The 24,848-nt window shown below is 40.3% G+C and overlaps 2 protein-coding genes across 2 annotated transcripts in view; both read left to right on the plus strand.

The window, feature by feature from the left end:
* The window catches only part of paf1 (PAF1 homolog, Paf1/RNA polymerase II complex component), a 384,753-nt gene that overhangs the window by 177,185 nt on the left and 182,720 nt on the right, over window positions 1-24,848 (plus strand). The window lies entirely within an intron of this gene.
* lrfn1 (leucine rich repeat and fibronectin type III domain containing 1) overlaps window positions 1-24,848 on the plus strand; it is a 103,748-nt gene that overhangs the window by 75,681 nt on the left and 3,219 nt on the right. The window contains exons 3-4 of the mRNA XM_085796166.1: window positions 1,452-1,567; window positions 22,740-24,135. Of these exons, the coding sequence (XP_085652292.1) occupies window positions 22,760-24,135 (1,376 nt within the window). The 5' untranslated portion in view covers window positions 1,452-1,567; window positions 22,740-22,759. The remainder of the gene's footprint in view (window positions 1-1,451; window positions 1,568-22,739; window positions 24,136-24,848) is intronic.

Here is a 24,848-nt window from a genome sequence, read left to right on the forward strand (position 1 = left end):
AGTGAGAGCAAACTGGAGCAGGCAAGTTGACCGTTGGATACACTGAAGGGGAGCCATGTTGGAGATTAAGTGAGACTGCCTTGTTCTGGGATGACACCGGACATATCACACTGGGCCAGGTGATGATTTGATGCTCGGAGAATGGAGATAAAACTGAAAAATCAGTATTTAAGCCGTTCTGGATGACAAATTTAAACATTATGCATCTTCCAGTGGCCGCTGGGTCACATTGCAGTCACACCGCTCACTGTCACGTTGACTGTCAGAGCAGGCTGCAGCACCACCACCATGCACACAAGCGGAAAGCGTTAATATGCATGGCATGATAGACTGTGGAATGATAGACCGTGAAATTTGTGACACCTACACTGTTACTTTGTTTCTCTGCTTCATTTCTTAAACTCTTGACATGACAGCACTGAACCCAGCACATGAATCGGAGTGGACTGTAATGACGTATCAAAAAGCAAAAGCTTGCGTCATAAATACTTTATTGCCCGGGTGAATAGCTGAAGGTGACAAGCCTAAAGTCCCTTTCTGAATACAAATTCATGTACAGTAGAGCTGGAAGTAGAACCTGAGTGCAGAATTCTGTTTCTTAATGCATGAGGGCTTTCTGCAGACAAATGCGAGCGATATGGTAATCTCTCTTGGATTGCGTGCTGCTGTACCCTGAGTAGAGACATGTCATGTAGCTTGTTTTGAAATCCAGGGACAAGAGAGAAACTGAGGACCTGTGACCTTGACAGTCACCTCTCACCAATGTGAGAATGAAAAAAAAACCCCGAAAATTTACGAGTAAAAATAGCCCGGTAAGTGAGTTACAAAACGTCTTTCACATCCATCTTGATCAGATTGGTGCATATAATGGCAACAACCGTATGTTAAAGAGTGCAGTGATTATTTAGACGCATTAATCACCTCACCTTTTCTCAGTCACAAAATCTCATCACAAGCAGAAGATTCACTCGTTCTTTGTTTTGCACGGATAAATTCCAAAGCTGTGTCAAAACATGATTAATTTTTCATTATGCTCCCCTTTACACTTTGTTCTCCTTCTTTAGCTACAATGATGCAGTGAAATATTAATGACAGGACACACATTCATAGTCATGGTATCTCCAACTCTGTTTTTCTGGTGCCTCTCCCGCAGCTTATGCTTCTTTCTTGTTGTTTCATAATCAGATCAGCGTTCATATCGCACCCAAAGCTGCCAAGTGGAAAAAGGAGCAAGCTCAGTCAATGAGATTATGAATGTATGACTGCTTCTCCAGTGTGTTGAGGAATGTTGCCTCCTCCACTACAATGCTATCTAGACGTAGGTGATAAACGTCCTACAATGTGTTAAAACCAGCACACGTCTGCTAGGTTTTTACTGTGGTTTGTTAACTCAACTCAGCCGTAGGAGTCTACATCCTAACAAAAAGCCTCACCCTGTTTTTGTCCTCTAGGTGGTGTTTTCCTGTGACGCCTGTGGGAGTCACCTGCCTCATTCTTGACTCTTTGACCTTCAGCTGATTGAGATGCTGATGTGAAATCTGCGATGGAAATGAGGGCTTGATATCCGGTGAGTTTGTTGTCTTCTTCAAGTCGACGTGTGCATACAGTATAGTGGCCCTGTGCAGTCGCAGCTTCATCTTTAGTTGGAGCGGCTCTAACTGTGCTGAAAATGTTGTGTTAGCAGATTGAAGATGCAGTACTATGTAGATCACCGATGGGAATTTATTACAGAAAAGACGATGAAACTACAGGTGCAGGACAGAACTGGGTCAAATTTGCAAATGTCAGTGTCTTTTTTTTCCCTGCAGCATTTGTATTACACTGTTTAAACACCCTTATGGGTGGAGTTTGTCAGAACAGAATCAGCCTGATTGGCCATATGTTTAAGCATACAGGGCATTAGGCGCAGGTTTTGACTGGCTGTCAGTGCAGGCAACAGAGATACCTTTGGATAGTGAGGTTCATCTTGAAAAGGCTGAAACTGAAATGCACAAACATAAACATCTGGCTGTTCTTTACAGGCAGGTACAGGAGGTATGAAGGACGCTGTATATAAATAACAACATACACAAGTACACATACTGTAGTGTGGGAGTGTTTTTCATTATACTGTAACTCGAGGGGGTTCGTGGACAGTATGCAGTGCATCCTTAGATTCACAATTGATAATAATGGGTTTTTGCACAAACTATATATTACACTGTAATACATTGTATGTAATTTGCAAGCCCAGTAAATGTTTTCATATAACAGGGTTGCAGTGCTGGGATTGTTTTGTGACACAACATGATGTTTTAGTTGTTGGTAATGTTGTGGTGATGATGTGGGAAGAAAAACAAGGATTTGGTTTCAGAAATGAGGAGGGGTGGTGCAATGGGTTATCATAATAACTCTATAATAACTATAAATATTTGGATTGTCAATACTCAAATACGTTTCCGTGATCGAGTCCCAATACTTAGTTGTTTGTTGAATTGTGAGTGAGTATAAAACATTATATAGATCCCTAGGTTTTCTCTTTATGCCCCAATTATGCTGGCAAGAGTTAGTAGCATTTTGTTTCCTGCAGTCTCTCAGGCTGCACACAACCTCTACCAATAAGAGGAACAAATATCTAGCCTCAAAGGAAGACGTGGGGCAAAATAAGGGCAAAAAGTTCTTGTTGTTGTTCATTAGACTTGTTGCGTTGAGCCTGCCAACATTTTCATCATCTCCTATTCTTTCATCTTAATTTTGACAGCAAAAGTATATTGTTGAGAATTCTTAATGAGAAAAAATACAAAGGACACTTTCTGTGCTATATAGCATCTATCAGGGTAAAGTTAGAGCAGGTTGCCATGTCATTTTAGTGCCTCATTTTCATGGATCTGGAGGAGTGCAAGTCCTGGACCTGACTTTCTGTAGCTGCTGTTCTTGTCGTTCGTCGCCAGAATATTCCTCTGTGAGTAATTACTCTCCTACCTAAAACCACTGAACTCATTTTGCCAAGAATTTCAAATGACAAGACCCATGTGTGGTACAAAGAGCTTCTATCTGGAGTTATAGTGTAACTGGCTGGATCTCTAACTAACCTGAACTGGGCCATAAAGTACTCCTCACAACACTGCAGCAGCACATAAATGCCGTTTCATGTTTCAATTCTACATTATATAGTATCAAACTATTAATTAAAACAGAGCCCACGAGAGGATAGAGTTAATGATCTGTGCTCCGTCTTCTGAGAACAGTCAGTCGAAAATAATTGTGTGCATCTGAAGTGCTGTAGGTACCTGCATCCCCTAACATCTGTCTGGTGTATTTGGAGTAGGTCTGCATCCTGAAAATGTCATCGCTCTACATCTAGGCACCGTATCTGATGCAGCATGCTGCCAGTAACTGTACTTTGCTGAGGGCGTGGTTTTACGAAAAGGTCTGGGTAATTCCTCTTGGGGGGAGAGTTCAGTGAGGAGAGGGGTGGGAAATGAGGTTATTTTGCCTACCTCTGACCCATTGTGGTCAGAACCCTGTGGTTCCTGTGGTCAGGGGGGAATCACATGGTGCTGAGAACAAAGAAATATGATGGCTCCCACTTGTCCTCTGCTGGTTCAAAGGGAATGGCAGGGCAGTGCTAATTAGTCGGCTTGTGTTACTGAATTGAACATAACTGCCGTTCCCTTCAGTGTTCCCCCTCCCCCTCATCGTACGCCTAACAAGCAGCGTCTACAACAGTCATGCACCCTGCATAATTCTGCATATTTTGTGCAGTGTGAGACATCCTGTTCTGTTTCTGTCCTAAAAAAAAAAAAAAGAAAATAATTCCCATAGTTAAATTAATCCTTTCTAAGAGAATTGAATTAACCCATCCCGTCAAATAAAAGCAATTTGTGTTGGGTGAGTAAGGCAAATTTGGCCCATATGCATTCTTTGGGCATCTTTGCCCAGCTGTTCGCTCGAGTGTAGTTTAATCCTGGTTGTCAAGTTTGAGGGCGATAAGAGGCGGAACAACAGGATTCCCCACCAGTTCCTCTCTGCCTGCACAAAATTATGGTACTACAACTGAGAAAATGGCGCTCAGTAAGTAGATAATGAATACATGTTTTTCATGTTTTTAATCAGGGATCGAGGGGAGAGTGAGGAGGAGGTCAAGTTATTACCTTCACATATTCAAAATTCCAGTGGTAACACTGTGCATGTGTGCCTCCCCTCTCCTGTCTTGTGTATTGTGGCCTGCTCCTCTTGTCAAGGTAGTCTGAGTCTTGCAGTTTGCTTTTCACGGAATACCAAGTATTGGCGGCAGTGACAGACAGGCAGCGTGAAGTAACAGCTCTGGGTACAGCTGAGGTTTACAGCACATGTTGCCGCGGCGAGATATCATCTCTGAACCTGATTCTTGTAACTGCAGCTCTAATCATCCACAGAAATTAAGCCATACACTCCCTGTCATCCGCGTCTCTGAACAACAAGGGCTTTGTGAATTTGAAATGGCGTAGCTGAAGCTATTTCCAAAAAAACAGTGAAAAATATAGTAAAATCAAACACACCTGCATGCGCGCGAGCACAAGTCAGATACAATGGATGCATAGCTCCAGGGGAGTTGTGCTCAGCGTCTTTCTCTCTCTTTCTCGCTCTCAGTCAAATATCTTTTTGTTCGTGCAGATGCAGTCAGGGTTGGCAACACATTGAAGACTGAGTCTCTTAAACAGCCTCATCTTGACACACAGCTGACTCACAGTCTATTGATTTCTTCATACACCATATCGTTTGTGCGGTTTGTCGTTACGTATGGGAGGGAGGGCGTTGCTTGAACTCCTCCGAGACACATATGTTTGTCTCGGAGCTCCCTGATTTGCAATGTCACACAATTAAGAATTCAGAAGGATGTTTAATGACATGCGAAGGTGCAACCTTATTACATCCTCACTGGTTTCAAGAAACATAACTGAGCTTAAGAATCAATTTACATTAATATACAAGAATAACACCATCGGTGTCTGTGAGCGTAAACAAGCCTCTCTCCCAGAGCTGCAAAACAGAGGACCTCTGATCTGTGTTGTCATGCAAGGGTAAAGCCCAGAGCTCATTCATTCAAAATAACAGGTGCATTATATTTTGATGTAACTTTTTACTGCAGTGCTCGAATCCAAAGAGGCAGGCACTTCACCTGGAAATAAAAAAGCCTGAATTGAGAAACGGATCAAATTTTATTCACGTCTCACCTGTCTGTTTTATAAATCTATCATTTTATTCATTTTTTTCTGAAATCAGCAGGGCATGACAAATTACAGAGCACAGCATCTGTCTGGTTCGTGCCCATCAGAGGCTGAAGTTACTGAAAGTTCAGCAATACAGAGACGCATGCTCAGGCAAAGAGCAGAAAAAACTAATTCAATACTTAATCTAAACTGGTCTCCCTGGGGTCAAACAAACCTATGAAACATTTAAAATATGCTCAAGTTATATTGTATGAGTGTTGTCTGGATGAACCATGTTCAGTACAGTTTTTGTTGTTGTACTCACTGGAGTTGCGTTGATAAATGTTATATGGTGCTTTTCCAAGAGAATCAAAAGCTTTTCTGTTAATGGGGCAAAAAATAAGATATGATCTTTTATGCACATAGAGGAGGCTGTTTATTTAAAGTGCTATTTATAAATCCACCATAGCTCAAGGGAAAGGCCTTAACCACCTGCTGTGCAGAGATACATACAGAAACACATAGAAACACACCCACTGCGCTCCTCTCATATCTCCTTCACATCGTACCAAAATGTGAAAGTCTGCACATCATCCATCTCTGCCCTCTGCTTTTTTAAAGTGCCTCGTGATATAATGTAGACATCTGTGCATGGGTCTAAACAAGACCATGACAGGAGTCCCCTTCCTTTCATGTCATTTACCAAATACAGCGTGAGAGAGTAGGCTGCATGATAGTGGCAGACGAGTACAGTAGCTGGTGATGAGCCACAGCTCCTCCATTGTCTAGCATGCTGGAGAAAGAGTGGGAGCCCCTAAAGAGGCCTGGCAGAGTCTGCTTCCATCTGCCTGCATGCCTTGCCATGGAGCCCAGCTCGCACCACTTGAGATTATACTCACGTCCAAGCTGTTACTGTAATTTGCATTGGCTCATAGGCAGAGGAGAGTGAGGAGGAGGAGGAGCTGCACATGAGGCAGGGGTGTTATAAGTGGTCCTGGCAACACAATGAGCTTGCCTGGGTGTAGTATTATGGACAAGTGGCATGGACAGAGCTATATTAAAGTGCAATAACGGCACTGAGCAGGTTGCCCTGCTGTCCAAGATTATGGTCTGTGTTAGTGTCTAGAGTAAATTATAGAAATGTTGTTTGAAACTATCCCAGTCACATTCTCCATCGGTGTTGTATGTTTTATAGCCACATTATTCTCAGTTCATTCCCCACACCTGTCTCCTGCAGCAGATGAAAACTATCAGTCAGAAACATGTAGCAACTGAAATATCCGTCATTTCTAGACAAACATACCCTTTGCTGTGCATACCACTAATTCGCAAGTGATATATCCAGTTCCTTGTAATTCATTTAGATGAGAAATCACTCTCCTGGAGGAGGAGGCCCACACAAACACTGAGAAAATAAACAGGAGTGTGAACGAGAAAGGGCCAGGGCCGAGGATCAAACCAAAAGACAAAACCACTCACGCTGCAGCGCTGGCCTCTCTTTTTCAGATCATACATCAAACCTGGGAAATGATCCTAACATCTCCTGAAAGAATTCATTCAAATCCAAGGCTGCGGTTTTATTTACAAATCATTTCCTGCACTGAGCAGACGTCTGCATTGAATGTGGCAGCAAGCACCCATTTGGTAGATGTTGAATATGTAGAAACTGCTTGATGTAGGACTTTGAATTAAATTCACGTTCTGCCCAATAAAAGGGAACAAAACCCCCTCAAAAAAATCACTTTCAGCTCAATCCCACTGAATGTTCTCTGATGTCCTCATTTCTCAGGCTTAATTTGTTCCTAACTTGATAGCTTTTGGACAGCAATTTGGTTCAGTGGCTAATTTATCAAATTTACTAATTAACTAGAGACAGAAAATAAAGAGCAATTTCTGATAATGCCACCTTCATCAAATAGGTTGTGAAGTAATTATTTATGGTACAGCCACATGCACGGTGCCCATAATGAACTTCCTCTTGCTGGTGGTGAAGTCACTAACACGGACTGTATTTAATGTTTCTTTTCCATTAACATTGGCCAGTACAATTATTTCCATAAATAAATCTTAGCCTTTTTAGTTATGTTATAGGTACATGGATTCTATTTCCAAGGTTAAATAGATATGCAATTTAAAGTAAACTAAGAAAGTAGCTAAAGCATTATTCAAATGTTTTTATCAGTTTCATTTCATTTGACAAGTTTGGAAGATATCAGCAACTTTACAGGGCAGTAAATCTAATAATTTCCATAATAGAGAAAGCACAACTGACTATTTTACAAGGAATCGGCTGTATTAACTTTGTACACAACTACGAAAAGAAAATCTAGATAAAAGATAATTATGTGACTGATAAGCGAGAGCTAAATGTGTCTTTCAGTCCCAAATAACAGGCCTGACAGGTTTGTGATTAGGGGCTCACAAAGCCATGAGCTTGTCTGCAGTCAATCTAGACACTCCATTGATATAATTACTAATTATACAGATATGTCTTGGAGTAACCGCATTGACCTGATTTCTACAAATAACTGTAATCGGAGGCAGAAATAGCAAATAAGGATCACATTCACTTGAAGAGAGTTATGCATATCAGTACTTTTTAAACACGACCCTTACTGGAATGTGGCGGGTAAAACTTGCAGGCTGATTTTTGTTTTTCTAACACGTTGACATCATAAACATTTTTTGCTATCGTGTATAATTATGATCATTATTGGCTTTTTTTTTTTTTTTTAGGAAACTCTGCAAAGGTGGGGTGAATCTAAAAGGAACCTTGTGAGATTGTGAACCACTAGTAATACTGTGGAGCAATATTTTTCACCATGGCTCTGTTCAATACCAGGTATGGTACTGCGAGTACCAGTACACCTGAGAAACAAATGCATGCAGGCCACACTGAGGGACGGCCTATTGTATGAATGTCATCTTCCACAATCTACTTAGTCCCACCACAGTTTCATTCTGAACCCAAAGTACTTCACCATTTCAAACACTTTATTTAATTGCACAATGATTCTTCATCCTTCTTGCCCTGCTCTCTTTCTCTCTCTCTCTCCCTCTCCCCCCCCTCTCTCTCTCTAATGACAGCCGACTCATCTAGTCAGGACAGGCTAAAAACAGTCACACATGTAATCATTTGCATATATAATGTGTGACACGTGTTGATGCACATGTAAATGCATATGTGGAAGCATTTTAATGCCAGATGTGAACCGATGTAGTCTTGTAATTGGATCACTGAAGACTTGCATCAGTGCCAGGCTTGAACAGGGCCCATTCTGTTTCTGTTCTCTTGGTTTGGAGAATGGTCTCAGACTTTTGGACACCACTGTATGTGCACAAGGATGTGCATTCACACAATGACATGACACAAAGTCCCGCCAATAGTATTATGAGATTTCACAGATCAACAGTTGGTAGCAGTAACTTGCCAAGGAATATAGCTATACTGTACGCCAGCAAAGGCAAGGGGGGAAAAAACTGCTAGCATGCCAACATGCATGTAGACAATGTACTGTAAGGTTCCAGTTCTTTCTAAATTATCTTTGCAGATGTTATATGGATGCAGTTTTTTGCCCCTAAGGACACACACAATGTGCTCTTTCAACAGGGAGCATTACATTGATTACAGTTAAAGCACGGCTTGATTACCAACCAGGGGAAGAGGAGAATGCTGCAGGGCCCCAGACCCTTAAGGTGCACACAACCCCTTCCCAAGTTGTCTGTGTATCATCTACTTCTGCTAATATTTCCCCTTTACTTTGTGGCCATTTCTTTATTTGCTAATTAGTTTGATAATAACTAAAGCACAATAAAAACTGTAAATGTGAAAGACCATATGGTGGCTCCCAAAAAATCACAAGGCTCTCTTGTAATAGGGCCATATGTCAAAAATAGATTCAGTACCTTAGGTGTTGCATATGTTGTGTTCATATGCTACGTATATATAAATAAATTTGTGTTTAGTCAAATAATTACACACCAACTGAACATACCACTAACCCTGAGGCTGGTCAGTTTCCTAGCATTCAGTGAGGAACTCAGTTGGGGCCCATAGCTCATTTTTGCCGCAGGCCCACATAGTGAGTTAATCTGAAGCTGCAATTGAAGATTACATTTAAAAATACATGAGAAGAGACATGACACTACATGTTCATGGTGCACCCCATACTGAAACAAAACATGTAGATACAAATGATTCAAAACATAGTAATGAACAATGCATAAATGTGAATGCAAATCCAGTATTGGAAGTCTTACAAAAGAGTTTTACAAAAGAAACTGGTGCATGGGATTAATGTGTTTTGTTTTGTTTTGTTTTGTTTTGTTTTGTTTTGTTTTGTTTTGTTTTGTTTTGTTTTGTTTTGTTTTGTTTTGTTTTGTTTTGTTTTTAGCTGTCATGGTGAACCGCTACATGGTGATGATATTGTTGGCAGCAGCGAGTCTTCATTTAATTCAATTAATTTTCTTGGTACAAAGACAACTGGAGATAAATCCACACCTTATGTCTATTAACTGTCACACTGCCACACTGCCACATTTGCCATTTCAAGGTGCTTTATTTGACACAGAGACCAGATTAGGGAGGCTCAGACACCCTGCAAATATACAATACCCAAAATATATGTTTGTCAAAAGTTCTGCCTAGACCTACTTTGTGCAGTGTTTCCTTTGAAGTGTGTCAAATTGAAGCCGTGTGATCCATTATTTGTGTGCACTGACTGAATCACATGCAGGCAGAGCTGCCTCGTTCTGAGGTTGTGACACACACACACAGGCGTTACAGCCTTGAGTGAATTTAGACCACTGTCGTCTATATCAATTAGAGCTGTGTGAGTTTTTTCCATTATTTTTACAGTAGATTTATTCATGTGGATCCCGTTGGTAATAAATCTCAATTGTTTTTGTTAATTAAATAATACTTAGGCCTCAAAGGAATGGGTACACATTGAATATTTATTCTGTATTTGACTTAAGATGCAAAATGATGAATGAAGTAATCTATATTTCGTAGGATCTGATTAGGACCCTACGAAATATAGCCACAGCACAAGTTTAAAGGAGTTTAAGTACCGTTTTTTACAACCTGGACCTTATTTCTGGCATAAAATATGGTCGTTTACTCACCCATATAACTTTGGTGTCCATCCATTCGAGAGCCGTGTATAGTGGAAGTGTTTGGGGCACCGAGAATGCAGCCTCTAAATAACGCATTATCTGTTGCAAAACTTGTTCTGTTATCGTCATCTGGGCTCTGTAGGAATCTGACAAATATTCAGCCATGTTGCACAAAACTAGCAGTAGCAAATTCCAGGTAAACAAGCCACCCGCCGCAGAGCAAATGAGCCGTGCTGCGGCTGCATGCGGCACTCAGAGATGACATCATCCAGTTAAGAGGTTAGGAGGTCAATCTACAGACCCTGGATGACGATAACAGGAAACTCTGGACTTAGAGGGGAATAGCAATAGCGAATCATATTATAAAATATTGGTGAAATGAACGCGTTTTGCGGCAGATTAATGCGTTATACAGTAATGCGCATTCTTGGTGCCCCGATCATTCCCACTATATGGACATATGTCGCTCTCAACTGGATCTAAATATCGTCCGAAGGACTCCTAATCACACCAAAGTTTTATGGGTGAGTTAAGGACCTTATTCTGTGCCAGAAATAAGGTCCAGGTTGTAAAAAACAGCACTTCTCCTTTAACAAAACCACCAGCCATAAAAAATGCTTGTCAGGTGGTCATATATTTTCAGGAACCCCCTTCTCCAACGCACACCCACACTTTCTGGACATCTGAGATGGAGACTGTCCAACCATTTCTGTAGCTGTCTAGCTCTATGTTTTCATGCCTGATACAACTATTTCCTTTACTTAGTGCATGAATAACCAACTTCAACAACATGAATGTATGAAAAAGCCATTATCCCTGTTTATAAATAATACCACGTCTCCGCCCTCTCCACGATGACCGGCTTTTAACTTGCCCTTTGAGTTTAGCTGATGTGAAAACTTTAGATTTTTATTGTGGTGAGACACTACATCATAAGAACTAGTTATGATCAAGTATAAACCAACCAGCTCTGTGACAGTATAGGCACGGCATAGCTTTGAGCTAAATGCTAATGTTTTTATGCTAATATGCTAATTACTACTAAACACCCGAGGGTGTTGGGAATGTCATTATTTTTGCAAGAATTCAGGCAAATTAAAATTTTGACCTGATGATGGCACCAGTGGAAAACTGAAGAAAGATATTTCAAATTATCCTGTATTTTCACTCAAAGTAGCAACTTTCAACCTTGTGGTGACACTAGAGGAAAAGTCAGTGGCATTAGGAAATCATTGAATCAATCTGAATAATTGAAACCATATCATCTGCAAACCATAAAGATTTGTGCAGAGTTTTAGTTTTGAGATGTGTCTCTGGATAGCAGAGAAACCTCTCACCAGCACCATTAAGATTCATGTAATAGCTGGTCAAACATATACCAAAAAAAGTCATCACAACATAATGCTAGTGTGCGCAATAAGTCAGCATGATTCATCTCCTGTGGACCATGAATGTCAGTAGAAAATTTCAGGGCAATCCATCCATTATTTGTTGAGATATTTAGTGGTTGACAGAGTGACTGGCTGTTTCCAGAGCCATTAGTCATTAGTGTAGCTAAAAACCCAGGTTGGATGCATCAGCAGCTCTAATTAGTCTGTGATACTGTGTGAAAGTGTGTGTTTTTCTGCCTGAGGAAAATCCAAATCTGAGCCATATTGTGACTGCAATAGTTGACTGAAAGGAATGGGTTATTTAGATTCTATTGTGTGATTGATTTGCATTGTTTGTTTCAAACGTGGTTCCTTTAATGTAGAATAAACTGGTCAGTAATCCATCCTTAGTGCCATTTGATATATATTGTCTTCACAGTTAGAATCAGCTCGTTACCAGAATCTGCTGTGGCGCTGAATCACATAACAGGCATACATAATGCCTTGCAAGGGTGCATACGGAGCAGGATCAATGCAGTATAGGAGTCTTGGGAGGAGGATTTGAAACCAGAGTGAATTCCTTAGCATCACCGTAGCAGAGTATAGTTTCATAAGGCACCAATTTAGAGGGTCTATTCAGCTATTCTGCACAGAGCCAGGAGGGTGTGGAGCTGCAATGCTAAGGAACATGAAGACAAGAATAATATAAAACACAGAGCCAGTGGGTAAAATGATGAGTGCAGAGGAAAAACAGGCATGTATCAGTGAGGAAATAACATAACTGTCACCATATGGGAACACATGCAAAAACAACACATGGAAGAGTCAGTCACACTTCTAAAATAACCAGTTCTTGTCACTGACCCTTACTGAATTTGAGAATATCTAAACACGAAAATAGAAATCCCATAAGCTGCATGTCATTCAGAATCACTGTCTGTCCTTATGTTGTTTGCTAGCTGCTCCTGTTTTTTTTATTTTTTTATTTTTTTATCATGGCTTGTGTATCTGTACCTTTTTTTTTTCTTTTTTCGTCGTCAAATATGTTGACTGTACTTCAGCAATCTCTTGGAGGTTGTCGGTGAAACTGCTACATTTAGAAAGGAGTAACAGCCGCACTGTGTATTGTCAGGCTTTGTGTAGATGTCAGGACACATCTCGTCTCCAAAAAGGAACAAATTTAGGTGGAGCCCTACTGGATTGTTTCTCATAGTAAAGCAAGAATATCTTGTTATGGTGTACTACATGAGCAGGTTGTTCAAATCATTCATTAGGTAAAGTACATTTAGTCGAATGATGTAGCCTGCCTCAATTACAAATCTAATTTACTTGTACTTGAGTATTTTAATTCCATATTACTTCTACTCGACCGCATTTCACTGTGAAATTGTTTTTGTTACTTCTCAGTTGTTTCTATTTATTTTTGAAGATGAAGATAGAATGAATGAGAATTACTTTATTAATTCCCAAATGGTTTTACCATATGTTAAAGCATCTTATTGCATAAATATTAATAATACAGTCATATAAAAAAAATAATACTGACTGACTTATTGTTGTCAGTTATTTCGGGTTTGAATGATTGTTATAATTTGCCATAGCCTCTTTGTTGCCTTAGTTTGTTAGAAAATTACTTAACTTGTATCCTTCACTCTGCTTTGTAATGCCTGTACTGAACAAGCTTACAAATGCCTACATACCCTTCCTGCAGGATTGATCATCCAGCGCTCTAATTTCACTTTAGTAAGATTTTAATTCCAAGACTCTAACACTTAACAGAGTATTTTTTAAATTGTTCTGCAGCTAATTTTACTTAAATTCAACATCTTAACACTCTGTCATTAAAGATGAAACAGTGTAGTTCATCTTTATTATAATTACTGTAGTGCCCTTAATCCAGTGTGTGAACTTCGTGAAAGCTGGCATCCTCCCTGAGTGTGAAACTCTGCAAAACCTCTCAGATCAAAATGTAAAATAGGCAAGTGGCCATTGTAAATCAGAGGGCAGTGAATTGTCCTGTTTATTCTATTAATCATGACAGCTAACAGATGGAATGAAGTCAATTTTGGCTTAGTTTTGGAGGCAATTTGTGTATAAAGTGGATTGACTGGAATAACACCATATCAAATAATTCCATTATGCATCATATGGTGGTTGTGATTAGTGAGACTGTTTCAGTGAAGGGTTGAATGAATAGATATACAGTAATCAGGATTCTGTGCAGAAATGTAGCGTGAGTGGCTGCAAGACCTAAAAAGCAAGAAACAATCACTTCACTCGGAAAAGCACTCTCATGTCATTCATGTGAATCAAACTCATTTCCACTTTGATTATTTGAGTGAGGGAGCATTGCATACTATGATTATTTGTGATATTTTGGGGTTTTGAATTGTTATTCAGAGAAAGCAATCATTACACATGACAACATATGGCTCAGGGAAATCATGATTGGCATTTTTCATTATTTTCTGACATTTTATAAACCAAACAATTGATTAATTAATGAAGAAACTAATCTGCAGATTTCCTGCAACACTATAATCAGTTTACATTTGTTCACATTTTATGCTGCTTGTCAAAGAAGATATTTTCCAAAACTGATATTAATTACAGGTATGTCCCTTCCCATGTAGGCTAATTGACTTTTTTGTGTGAATCAGTAGGCAGTATTCAAGGGAAACACTTTTGGAAATCAGTCAGACAAATGATTTACCAATCTGTAACAATTAGCGCCTTTTTAGTTGTTTTTATTCCAAAAGCTTAATAAATATAACTTGCCTGGAGGTAATTTGCAGCTGTTGCAGCAGCAATTGAGTGTTGATTATATCTGTATTCAAATTAAAAAGAGCTTGTTTCAGGTAAATGGTAACAATCAATCAACTCAGTGATGAATCGACACGTGATGTGCATGACAGAATTTACGCTGTGCCAACGTAATCCTAATGTTCTCAATCCTGTTTAGAGAAGCTCGTACAATTAAAGTTTATGGAGCTTCAGTAGTTTGTGCTTCAAATCTTCTTCATTGAAAGTTTTAAATGGGATGTAATTGAGAGACCGTCTATGCATGCAGGCATAATTATAATATGCAAATGCTCCTCCTGTTTATGACGATACCCCCCCCACCCCTTGATGAGATGCAACCAGAAATCCCTGGGGCTGCGGAGCTTCAGTTTAGGCGGCCACTGGTGGGGACAGAACTGACTCCAGTGAACTCAGCCTGTCAATAATTATCCCTCCATCCTGACAAGAGTCACACAAGGGCAGCTAGCAGTTCACTGCCTGCACAGTCTAATTGGTGTTTACCGCCTTTTGACAAAGTCATGTCCAAGAAATATCCGTACAATACTCTGAGCAGATGTTTTTGTGAGGTAAGGACAAACTCTGGCATTGATAGCCTGTATTTGATCACTGACTATTTTCAATGTCACATTCAACACAGACATGCTTAAGCTCCAACTAATGTAAATGAAATGTAAATGTAATCTCATCTGGTATTTTTTATTTATTTTAAGTATATTTTTGGGGCTTTATTGCCTTTAATTGATAGTATAGTCGAGGGAGACAGGAAATTGGGAGGCAGAGAGAGGGGGAAAAACATGTTTCTGTCATGTCTTAAAGATGAAATGGAACAGAGAAGATTTCCTTGCTTGTGGTACACTCACTCACTCACTCACTCACTCACTCACTCACTCACTCACTCACTCACTCACTCACTCACTCACTCACTCACTCACTCACTCACTCACCTGTCACTTAAAGCGGCTACACCCTCAATTATACAGACCTTGTTTAATAGAAATAGAAATAGAAAATAAGATATCAACAGGTGAGTTATATTAAAATTCACCACACACACTGTACAGTGAAGGAGGAACTGGCCATATGCCAGGCTGTACCAGGCTGTACCAGGCTGTACCAGGCTTTAAACAGTCCTCTGTAAATCGGGGCGTTTTAACATGAAGGTCTGTAGGGATTGACTTGTTTTCGAGTCAGCCTCAAGTGGTTGTTTTGTCATATTGGCTTCATTTTTCCAGTTGCCACTCACTTCAAATCTGGACTTTATGGTACTCCAATACTATATCATATATGACTAACTGTATTGTAACCCTTTGATGTCACATCCAATAATGGCCCTCCCAAACCCACTGTGATGGCATACGAGTCTTCATTCATCCAAGTGTTTACCTGAAATATGCTAAATCATTGAGAAAACAGTCAACCTCTCTACTTGATTGGCTCACTGACCTACTGCATTGAGACTCAAGCTCCAAAGTGAAGCCTGAGAGAGATGAAAGATGAAAGAGAGAAATCTGTGTAATCATACGACATCTTCAGATTTCTTGTTCTGTTTCAACAGTCTAAAACCCAAAGATATGTAAGCAGCAGCGGCAGCAGCAGCGGCAGCAGCAGCGGCAGCAGCAGCGGCAGCAGCGGCATAGAAAGCTACAAATCCTCACAGTGTTAAAGCAGGAATTAGGTAACAGGGAAACAACTGGGTTGATTAATTTTCTGCTGATCGACTAATTATTTCAGCTCTAGTGTGCTCTCACATGAATTAAGATTTTAAAGGTCGGTGGTGGTTCTCATTACAAAAAAAGTCACAAAGATCATCTGAGATATGCTGGCCTTGAAAAAGAAACTATGGGCACCACGTTATAATCTCAACATTACATCAAGTGGGGCCATATTTCATTCTGAATGAACATGAGCTGACAGGTAATAAGCACATTCCTGTACAGTTTAATGAAGGTAGATATGACTCATATACATTATTTTCACAGAGCACAATAATTAGGGAGACACTGTTTGATCTGTGCATTTCATTTTTGTGAAACTGGAGCGTGTGCTCGCTTCATGTGACAGTTCTGTGATTTATGAGATATTCTTAGTCATCTTCAGTTGTTCAATTTGTAAAACCGTTATTTCTGTCTGGTTATTTAATTATGAGAACATCCTTCTGTAGAATTCAGGGACATCCTAATTAATATTTCCATCAGTATTATCCTGAAGTTACGGTATCTGGGTGTAGCTGAGCAGGTGAAACAGAAAACGTTTTTTTATTTAGCTGTTTAGGTAAAAAGTTGTAAGGAGGATACGTTATTGTCCTCGTAGCAGCTCGACCTGTTTGTGTGTGTAAACAGGATGATGTGTTGTGAGTACGCTGGCAGGAAGGTGTTGCACAGTCAGAATAGGATGGGCTGTTTGAGACAGCATCTTTCAGCTTTTATTTGATGCATTGTTTATGACGCCCTCTAAACTCTACTTTTAGTCATTTTAAGTGAGCAGCTGATTGTTGAAATACGTTCTCAGGTGTCTTATCTTTGAACACAGGTCTATTGAGAATTCGTAAACCATAAGAGTCCATAATAAGAAGCAGCAAGTTTGTTTTTTTTTTCATTTTCTTTTCTCTCAGTATATTTGAGAACAAAAATATAAACACAGACGCAAACTTATATTTTCCAAGAAAGTCAAACTGCGTATTAATTTATTCTTTTCTTTGCTTTCTCCTCTTACTGCTTTCTTTCTTTGTTTTGTTTGTTACATGGACATGGAGAGATGTTGCTGTACCGTGTGTGTGTGTGTGTGTGTGTGTGTGGGCGGCTGTGTGTTGTAATGCACTTACGTGTAGCCTACACACCTTGGGCAGATTTATGAATGGTAATGAATGGTAACACTGAATGATCTTAATGATCTCTGTCAAGGATCAGGTGTCATGTAGATGCAATACTTTGGTTTACCAGTCATGTATTTTTCATGTAATTTCCTGGAGAGTTTCCTTATAATTTCCAGTGACACACTGTAGCTGCTATTTCGTTGGTGATGACAAGGAGATTTCAAATCAGTTTCAGCACTAACAATAAGATTATATTCAAGAAAAAAACAGGACATTCATAGTGAGATACTGTAAAGCACGTTTTGTGCTGAATCAAGAATCAATTTGTTTTGTTGAGTGGGCAGTAACTATTAACTGTAACAACTAACACTCTCATTTTCTGTTACTATCGCCTCTAAACTGTGTAGACCTTTCACAGAGTTTTTAAGACAGTATGAGGAAAGTTTGAATATGGTTAACTGGAAATAAAAGGAAATCTAAAATAAAGCCTTACCAAAGCCTTAACACCAGTGTCTTGCTTGCTATTATGGAGCAACTAAAGATTATTTAATTGTTAATTAATTCAATTAATGTTTTTTTAAATAAGGGTGTGGTCTATAAAACGTCCCAGGCACTTCCCTCAAGGACAGAGTGATAGTCAGTTGCTCATTTTCATTCAACCCAGGGCCATAAACTCACAAACAATAAATTTCCTTTCACAATCATAAAAGAAAGATAAAATGGTTAAATCCTCTCATTTGGTAAGGCAGACGCCATTTGTCATTCCCCCCTTATAATTAATTAAATAATTAACGAATTATCAACAGGTTTTTGATGATTTTTGATGATTCCGTCCTCTGTTGTTTGCTTAATTGCTTCAGCTGTAGCCTCCATTACCTCTTTTTATCTAGTTTGGTCCAGTATCAGAGGCAAGAGGACAATTACCACACAGCCAGATATAAAGCAGAAAAATTGATGTTTGTTCAAGGCAACACTGCAGTTAACTTTTAAATAGGCACCAAGGGAGAGGAAGCCCAACACAAGAAAGAAAGGAGAAGTGAAAGGACGGTTTCCATTGGATCGGTGGCTAACAACCCCTTAGACCCAAGAATATACAGTATGTTTGTGCAAACAGATAAAACAAACCTTAACACCCAGTAGAAGCAGGGTAGCTCAGTATCAAAATGCACCTCAATCAATAATAAGCCTCACCTCAAACTGAAGCTAGTTTAGAAACACAGCCACCAGTAGGAGGGCAGACAGCAGGGGTCCTTTAGCCAGTGTTGTAGCTTCTGGAAAAACTACACTTAAGACGAAACAAGAGACAACAGGATGAGAGACAACATTTCACAGGCATTAACCAAAATAAAACGCCAGCTCTAATACACCTCTAATGCAGATGAGAGTCATCAGTCATTAGTGTCCACAGGGAGAGCTACTTAGCTCCCTGTAAAATTGGCTTCACTAATTCTGACATGCATTTTAAGCTGTGTTATGGGGGTAAAATTAAACAAAAGCATAATTTAAGCAAAACTGGGACTTTGGGTTGGCAAGTTATCAATATTATTAGAGTGAATAATATCACAAAATGAAATTGATAAACAATTAATTTTTTTCCCACAATTTGCTGTACCAGGTTTTCAGGGTTTCCAGACATTTCAGTTTAATTCTGAGCAAATAACCAACAAACATACTAGCTGTGAAGTCCAAAAGTCTGGTTGAAATGTGACATTCTCCTGTTCAGAGCTTCAGATTCAGGTTGTTTCTGCTTGTCTACATATTTGTTTTTTACTAGTCACAGTAGTAATCCAGCCTTTTGTGGCCAAAGACAGCAGATGTGAAAGGAAGCTGGTAGGTTGTGGGACAGATCAAAACTTGAGAAAAGCTGAGCTTAGTGTTGAATGTCAGGTTTACTCGTGGATAGTTTGGGATATGCATATCTTCAAATTTCAATTATATTACTCACCTTACTATATTCAAAAGCAAATGAAGAATCACTAAGTGGGGTTTAGAAATGAGGTTATGACTGCATTGTTTCTTAAACTCTCAGACTCAAAGTACGCAGATGTTTAACAGCTTGTGCATAAGTTAGTTGTGTGCATATTTATATCTCAATGTGTGCATGGACTGTGTAGGTATGTGTCATAGGTGTCATTATGTCCATGGGCGTAGGTAAATGTGTGAATAAAGAAAAAAAACTGAAAAGTGATTTAGTTTCTGAATATGACAGTATAGGATTGTCTTCATTAAAATGAAGTTCAGTATGACTGGACACAAAAACAAACCTAAACCCCAGATCACCTTGCACTCTAGTCTACCATTATCGATTTAGCAACTGGCACTAATATTAAGTAATAAAACAGAAATAGAAATGTGAGGCGGAGCTGCCCTTTTCTTTTTAATATCCTCTAACATCTGTTCACGTCCCTTCCTACCTTCTCAGCTCTGCTTTTCGGGCGACTCGACATCATCTTAATGCTATTCAAAGACCTACATTCTACACCAGAGTTGCCGTGGCAACAAAGTTTTCTCCCGCCCTGAGATGCTGAAAGATCAATAGAGTATCCTCGACGGTGAGGCAGGACATGCGCCGGCACAGATGGTCCTCTGAGAAACCATGAGCTTTGTGGCCTAGTTACTATCTGAATACTAACACAAGTAAACAAGATCCCTATTGTGCCGAAATTCAACAAACTTAGGAAACAATGTTGGACAAAATCTGAACCAAAGATCTTGAAATTCTCCTTCTGCAGCTCTAAAGGAGTATTTAAAAGCTTTGAATTCACTTTACTCCTTAAAAAGAGATGAAAGGTAGTCTAAAATGTTTTCTCTCACTTTTTTCATTTTTTTTCTTTCTCCATTCAATAATCCAAAAATATTTAGCAGTTTTGTGTTTTAAAGAAGTGGCTGGAATGACTAATTATTTTACACATTATTAAATTATATTCATACATTTTTATAATTATTCAATTGGTGAATCCATCAGTCTGATTTCTGGCACAGATAAAAAGTGTGTTCATTAGAATTGTATTGATATATACTCCAGGCAGAAAACATGTTAATATGTTAATAAAGATAGATATGTTACTAAATAATTATAATCCATGTCATTACTACTGGTTTCCCATTAGACTTTCATTCTTGGCTAGTATGATAGTGAAACATTAAATTACGTTCTATGTGGGATTTAAAAGCCCGGCAGAAAACTGGCTGTAGGTCTTAACTTCCCCAGAATCCTAAAAAAGGAAAATTTGAAAATTAAATTAGACGAGGCAGGCACAGTGTGCCGCCAACATTGAGACACATTGCTAAATAAATAAACTCTCTCTGGAGGTTTGAAAATTTTCTCACACAGTGTACCACCTAGTGTGTGTCTTTGTACAAGGAAATTGTTTAACCTCAGTGTAAATATGACTGAACACAAAAATAGCTATGTGAGCTTGTTGTATTTTTATTTTGCTTGTATGTTCTTTCTTGAATAAATTGCACTGGGAGAAATCTTTTGAAATTTCAGACGGCTAAGGTGGTTATCTCCTAGAAATAGAGGTTAAAGCTAATCCTGCAGAGCCAGAACCATGGTGCTGGGGAGTGTAAACAAACTGAGCAAAAGGTTTGGGTTTGTGTGTTTTAAGATACAGTTTAATGGTCCAGTGTAAAGTAGATGTAATACTGTCTGTGTTGATCAACAACCTTTAACCAACTATCCCACTGGTTTGAGCTTGTGCTTCAAGCTGTTTTACTTCCCCCAGAAAATGACATCATACAAATCCAGATTTTAATGAGCGCTGTGATTGGACAGCAGTATTTCATAGTTAACGAGGTGCCCTGTTGTCTGTCAGACAGTAGCCAGTCTGTGTGTGTGTGTGTGCATGTGGATGTTTTTGTATTTGTTTGTACAAAAGAGTGAAATGGGGGGGGGGGGGGCAACTTAAGATTGTTTTATTATTGACTGGTAAATGCAACACAGGTTGACATAAAACGACAGCAGTGCACTTGCAATTTCTCACTTCTCTCGCGCCTAGCAACAGCATCAGGCAACGACATCAGGCCGACTTTTCAAAGTTGAAGACGTGTGAAAACAGTGTTCGTGCAAAGCATGCAATTAAGTTAAAGTCTGAGAGACTGGAGGAAGAAAACCAGGCTTATACATAATTTCCCTATGAAACTTGACATGTGTTGTTTGAAATACTGAATGAGTTCTCCTCTGCAGGCGTTTTTAAATCTAATTTAATTCAAGGCTATCGGCACTGTGAGCATTAGATGCTTTTGCTTTGGGCACAATGGGGAACAAAATCGGTGGTGTTGAGGACGTCAGCACCACATCAGTGTGGTGGAACGTAGATAGAAAGGCTCAAATTACTCATGACAAATTGGATGGAGTCAAATTGTGCTTAAAATCCACAGCCAGGTTTGGTTTTTTTTAGTGCAAAAAAAAAAAAATATTATGGTGGGCCTCTAAAAAAAAACCTAGACATCATTCTTGATTGACATTGGAGCTGGCAGGCATCAGAGCTGTCACCCTGTGGGGTTTGATGGGGTGGAAAGCTGTAGCAACCTTTATGTCCATCTCTAAACCAAGAAAAGAGAAGTCAGTTGTCAGCCGTATACTTTATCTGCGTTAACAGGTTCTCTCATCAGCAGCAAAGCTTAAGGTATTAGCAGTGAAGATGGACACCAAAGAGGGCATCAGCACATCACTGTTGGTGCTCCACTGGGGTCTCTTATGGTTATTACAGCCAAGGATCACTTTTTACCCCTGTCACCACAGGCGTGTTCTCTCCAAGAGAGAAATCAATAACTCTAAAGGGGAATCAGAGAATCAGAGCATCCTCAAGACGCGAGAATCATCCAATAATGCCTCCATTGGATGGACTCGGGGAAAAAAACAAGCTGCATCTCCATTGTTTTCACCTTTTACTTTTTGTTGCGGTGATTTACATGACAGGTTTCTGTCTAATTTTGCAGTACATCTCAGGAAGCATTGGGGGAAGAGTGTAGAGCGTGAAAAGGTCATAAAAATCCTTGAGCGCTGCTGACAAGCGCCCTTTTCTACCTTTAATTCTTCACCCCGATGTGGAATTCAGAGCAAGAAAAGCACATGAGCCTTGTTATATATGAGGGAAATGTACATGGCATGGTTACCTTACCTATAGGAAAACTGTGTTGTAATCATTTGAAGAAAGATACGGTTCCAGTAATGCAGCCTGGTGGCACGAAAAACATTCTGTTATTTCCATCGAAAGGCCACAGAGACTTGGGCCCCTGACAGTATTGGCACAGACTTTCATCATCACAGGTGCCATTATTTCAGAAAAGCTCCATTTCATTCTGTGATTGATACCTTGCTGACAGTCTCAGCAATCTTGGTCAGACTCTTGATTTCTGCAGCACGTCTCATAAAGGCAATGATGCTATTTATGAATTTAAACATCTTTTTTTTTGACTCACTGTGTCTCCTGCTTTTTTTTGTGTCTGTCTCGCACACAGGAACTGGAAACTAATCAACAATGGACCGGGTGGTTCTGTGCGTGCTGCTGTGTGCAGCTCTGGTGAGGGGGTACAGCTGCCCCGGCCGCTGCATCTGCCAGCACCTCTCCCCCACTCTGACTCTGCTCTGTGCTAAGACTGGCTTGTTGTTCGTGCCGCCGACCATTGACCGCAAGACCGTGGAGTTGCGTCTGACTGACAACTTCATCACCATCATCCGCAGGAAAGACTTTTTCAACATGACCAGTCTGGTCCACCTCACCTTGTCCCGAAACACCATCAGCCAGATCACTCCGCACGCCTTTTTCGGCCTGCGATCCCTGCGAGCGCTCCACATGGATGGGAACCGCCTCAGTGTGATAAGGACCGACCACTTTAAAGGCCTTATCAACCTGCGGCACCTCATCCTCGGGAACAACCAGATCCACCAGGTGGCCCCCAACTCCTTCGACGAGTTTGTTTCCACCATCGAGGACTTGGATCTCTCCAACAACAACCTACGCGGCCTTCCCTGGGAAGCCATAGCCAGAATGACCAACATTAACACGCTCACGCTGGATCACAACCTGATTGATCACATTGGAGAGGGCACCTTTACTCTGCTCACCAAGCTGGTCCGCCTGGACATGACCTCAAACCGGCTCCAGAAGCTGCCACCAGACAGTCTCTTCCAGCACGCACAGGTCCTGTCTGACGCCAAGGGCTCCAGCTCGTCCACTCTGGCTGTGAGCTTCGGTGGAAACCCACTTCACTGTAACTGTGAGCTGCTGTGGCTGCGCAGGCTGACACGAGAGGATGATCTGGAGACTTGTGCCTCACCAGAGCACCTCATGGACAAGTACTTCTGGTCCATCCAAGAGGAGGAGTTCATTTGCGACCCTCCGTTGATAACCAAACATGTTTCCACTAAGCCCTTCGTGATGGAGGGGCAGGGTGTGACTCTTAAATGCAAGGCCGTTGGGGATCCAGACCCAGATATTCACTGGCGGTCACCAGACGGCAAACTGGTGCATAATAATACCCGCACCATCCTGTATGCTAATGGCACCCTTGATATTCTCATCACTACGCTGAAGGACAGCGGAGCATTTAATTGTGTGGCGTCCAATGCTGCAGGCATTGCTACAGCTGCTGTTGAGATCAACATGATCCCCTTACCCTTGTTTGTTAACAACACAGGCCACATGCGTGAGGACCCCGGCCTCTCAGACATCACCACCTCCTCCAAATCTGGCAATGACACAAAGGGCTACGACAAGCAGGACAGGAGGGTGATGGTCGAGGAGCTGACCTCCTCGTCCGCCGTGATCCGTTGGCCATCTGAGCGCTATATCCCCGGCATCCGAATGTACCAGATCCAGTACAACAGCTCAGCAGATGATACTTTGGTGTACAGGTAAGACATGGTGCAGGGGGTGGATGAAGGGAGGGAGAGGAGGGTGGTAGAGCAGGGACAGGAGGAAAGGTGAGACATCTGGAGTTACCATCTGCTGAATGACACCACGGTCCACAGTGGCAGATTGACAGATCCCAAAGATGCAAAATGATTAAGTATGTCCCAAAATAAGCAGCTATATAAGCTATAGTGTAGTCTGGGGGGATAAACTGAGCAAAGAATATTTTTCCATAAATTAAAATACATTTAAATGCATTGTAATATGCATAAAAAAGTGCAGTATAATGAAGATATGTGCAATATAGGTTTGGTAAACAATATTCACTCTGTTGTTTGAGGAGACAGTTGCAATCAGATGGATAGATTGTGAACTCCAGCACACGAAAGGACTAAAGGGCCCTTTCAGCATCATTAAAACATAATTTGACAACAATAACACGAGGCCAACTATTTCACTGCATGTAACTGTTTATATCATTAGCAAGTGTCTTCATTAATTGGTTGCAACACAGTGTGTGATTAGATATGGTTGTCTAATAATAGGCTTGGTTGTAGTGGTGGTGGAGGAAGTATTCAGATCATGTACTTACAGTAAGTAAAAGGAGAAGGACCACACCATGAATTTAAAAGTCCCACATCCAGAATTTGACTTCAACAAAAGAAAAGTGAAGTATTATCAGCAGAATGTACTTACATAACCAAAAGTAAAATAA

The sequence above is a fragment of the Trachurus japonicus genome, chromosome 13 (assembly GCF_045865225.1).
Source record: "Trachurus japonicus isolate A0001 chromosome 13, Traja_1.0".
NCBI lineage: Eukaryota > Metazoa > Chordata > Actinopteri > Carangiformes > Carangidae > Trachurus > Trachurus japonicus.